Here is a 3,258-nt window from a genome sequence, read left to right on the forward strand (position 1 = left end):
GCTCCAAAGGGCCCTCATTGACTTGTCTTTTCCATTATCTGTGGTATTTCTTAAAGAGAGAGAGAGAAAGAGAGAGAGAGAGAGACCAGGACCCAGAAGCTCACCTGGGCGCCGTCGCTCACCTGGGCAACGAGGGGCATGCGTTCCCGCGAGAGGTCGCTCGCCCCGGGAGGGGCTGGGGGTCGGTGGCCGCCGTTTTCCCTGAAGTCACTCGAGAACTGTCACGTCGTCTTGTGTAAAGTGTCAGGCAGCTGAGTGTGTGACAGATTGATTTGTCCTTTTCTCTAAGTCTCTGAGGATGGCCCTAAAAAAGTCCGAGAGGCTTCAGTCACATACCAGCGCGCAGCGTTCCGCTGCTGGCGGCCTCCGCTGGCGGCCTCCGCCCTGTCCGAGCAGGGAGGCTGAGCTGGTTCATCCCTCGCTGGTGCGGCCCGCCCAGCGTGTGCTCTGGCTTCTGTCCCTGGTCAGAGCAGCGTGAGTGCCAGCCGTGGGCATGCCGGACGCAGGCCCGAGACGGCCCGCCAGCCTCCGCTGACCTGGCTCTCCTTGGTCCGAGTGTGCCCGGGGCTGACCGTGCGATATCAAGACAGGCCTGATGCCCACGGCACGTGGTCCCCTGAGGAGGGTCACGGGCCCCAGACGAGTCCTCAATTCCTGGCGCTTTTTGAAGGAAACTGCTTAGCACATTCTCCGTGACCCCTTAGAATGTTCTGGAGCTATCGTGGGAAGCATGGCGAGGGATGGGGGCGAGGGGGCTCAGTGTCTCGGGCGCCGCCTTGTTTTTGAAGAGGCGGCCTGGCGGGGGTGCTGCACCTCGCCAGTCTGCTCGGCTCACCGGTCAGACACGGCGCTTCAGGGCAGGCAGGGAGCGAGGCTTGGTGCCCGGCGGCTCCAGCCCCTCACCACGGTATCCGTTTGCAGGGGAGGCCAGCGCGTCCACCATGTGGGACAACAACGCCTGGACCCTGTTCTACGACAGCAGCCCGGCGGGCGAGCCGCCCTTCCTGACGCAGGACTTCATCCACGCCTTCCAGCCTGACGCCCGGCTCATCGTCATGCTCAGGGACCCCGTGGAGAGGTGAGCGGGGCTGGGGCTCAGAGAAAAGCAGCTCTGCAGACCACTCTTTTTGCTCGTCACAAACAAGAGTTTGGCTGTTTTTTAAAAATAAACAAGTTTGCAATGTCACTGCTATTTCTTATGTAAATGTTATTCTTGGGCGGTCTTGGACTGTGTCTAAACAACTGGGCCTGTTTCCTGTCTCCCTGACCCTGGGTGGAGGGCCTCAGCCTGGGCGGCTTTGACCTGGGGACGCTGGTCTCACTTGGGTACAATCGAGGCGTGAGAAAAGCCCTAGAAAGGGCTGTCAGGGCTCTCCCAGGGCGAGCACCTGCAAGTCCCGTGTCCATGGGAGGGCGCGGTCACCCTGCCGGCTCGGGGCTGCCATGTCCTGCCTTCCTCGAGAGACTGGACCTAGGGAAGATGGCGGCGAGGGCTGCTTTACCCAAGAGCGGGAGCCGTCGGGGCGGCGGAGGCTGAGTGGCCAGATGTGGATGAGACAGGTGGGGGGACCGTCCGGCGCTGGGCCGACACTCGTGGGGCCTGACAGGCGGTTAGTCCCACACGCCCCGACCCCCCAGGTCAGAGACAAGGGCCTCGGGCCTGGGCCCGCCCACCCGGAGCGCCGGTCCCGCCCAGGGCACAGCCGAGTGTTCTTCCAGTTCTGGGAGCAGGTCGACCCTGGGGCTGTGCCCTCCTGGGGTCCTCCAGTGTGGGGGCCTCACTCCTCTGGGGTGGCTGTGGGTGAATTATGTCCCCTGCCCCCCAAGCGTATGCCAGCCCCCCACGTGTGACTTTGGCCTTGCTCCTGCAGGGTCTCCGCAGTGGGGCGGGGCGGGGGCTCTCGCTGGGTCAGGCTGGCCCACGCCACTGCCAGCGTCTTTAGGAGAAGACTGGCACAGACACAGGGAGGTGGTGCAGGCGGGGGCCCGCCCCGGCTGAAAGAGCCCCCCGGGCCCGGGCCCCTCCCTGCGGACCCCGTTCCAGACTTCTGGCCGCCAGACTGCTGTGGTGGCTGTGGTTGGTGGGTTGTGACGGCAGCCCCAGGGGCTGACCCGTGCTGGGCCTTCCTGGCCTGGCCCTGCCCTTGCCAGGGTCACTCGGATGTGCCGTGGGGGTTTCCGAAGCTGTAAAGGAAAAATTCTGGAAAACTCCTCGAGAAACATGCCCCGCAAGGGCTGTCTGAGTTTCCGGGTACCCCCCGGCGGCTTCTCTGTGCCAGCATGCAGCCCGAGTGTGCGCAGCGGGTGTGCCTGGCGGCTGTGTGCACAGGCGTGCGGGCGCTGAGTGAAAGTGCGCGTTCATGTGTGCGCAAAAGCGAGTGGATGAGCGCGCGCGTCTGTGAGTGTGTGTGCACGGCAGTCTCCCTTCGTCCCTGCTTAGAATTACTGTCCCAGAAGGACACCCCCAGGTCCTGGCCTGGGGCCGCCTCCTGAGGGTCTCCGCGCCCCTCCTGTGGAGTCCCGTGGGTGCCGTTGCTCTGAATGTGGTCTGGGGGAGGGGAGAGACACCCCCCGCTCCACGCAGTGCCCACTTGCTTTCAGAACCCCTTCATAGCACAGGTGGTTTACCAACCCCAGAGTCCTCCCAGCCTGGAGTGCTCCCAGCCCCGGGTCCTCCCAGCCCAGAGTCCTCCCAGCCCCGGGTCTTCCCAGCCCAGAGTCCTCCCAGCCCCGGGTCCTCCCAGCCCCGGGTCCTCCCAGCCCCGGGTCCTCCCAGCCCCAGGTCCTCCCAGCCCATAGTCCTCCCAGCCCCGGGCCCTCCCAGCCCATAGTCCTCCCAGCCCGGAGTCCTCCCAGCCCCGGGTTGTCCCAGCCCTTCCAAGACCACTCAGGCCCTACCTGCTGGTTCCCACACTTGGGAGAAGGGAATCTGGCCCTTTCCTTCATGGTCCTTCTCTTTGATTCCAGAACAGTTGACACAAAACTGGTGGCCAGAGTGGACATGTTACATAACTATCAACCTAGACAGGGGAAGCCCAGGGACTAAGTGACCCCTCACCCCCCACTGACATGTTTTTACAGTTGCTGCAGTTCCCAGAATCTTCTCTCAGGAGTGTGCTGTTACTCACTGGACACTCCCTTCCCATTTCCCAAGTTTCTCATTCTGAGGGTGGTTGCTCTGGGCTTCAACTTCTGAGGGCCAAGACAGTGACCTGTCATCTCTGGACACAGACAGGCTCGAGCTGGTCTGTCTCTGGA

General features: G+C 63.4%; 1 protein-coding gene across 4 annotated transcripts in view; it reads left to right on the plus strand.

Annotated features, from left to right (window-relative positions):
- Positions 1-3,258, plus strand: part of CHST15 (carbohydrate (N-acetylgalactosamine 4-sulfate 6-O) sulfotransferase 15) — a 62,403-nt gene that overhangs the window by 38,715 nt on the left and 20,430 nt on the right. For all 4 annotated transcript variants that reach the window (XM_012723919.1, XM_004680963.2, XM_012723920.1 and 1 more), the window contains exon 5: positions 922-1,078. In XM_012723919.1, coding sequence (XP_012579373.1) covers positions 922-1,078 — 157 coding nt within the window. The remainder of the gene's footprint in view (positions 1-921; positions 1,079-3,258) is intronic.

Source organism: Condylura cristata, unplaced genomic scaffold, assembly GCF_000260355.1.
Source record: "Condylura cristata isolate star-nosed mole 26May11 unplaced genomic scaffold, ConCri1.0 scaffold00011, whole genome shotgun sequence".
Classification (NCBI taxonomy): domain Eukaryota; kingdom Metazoa; phylum Chordata; class Mammalia; order Eulipotyphla; family Talpidae; genus Condylura; species Condylura cristata.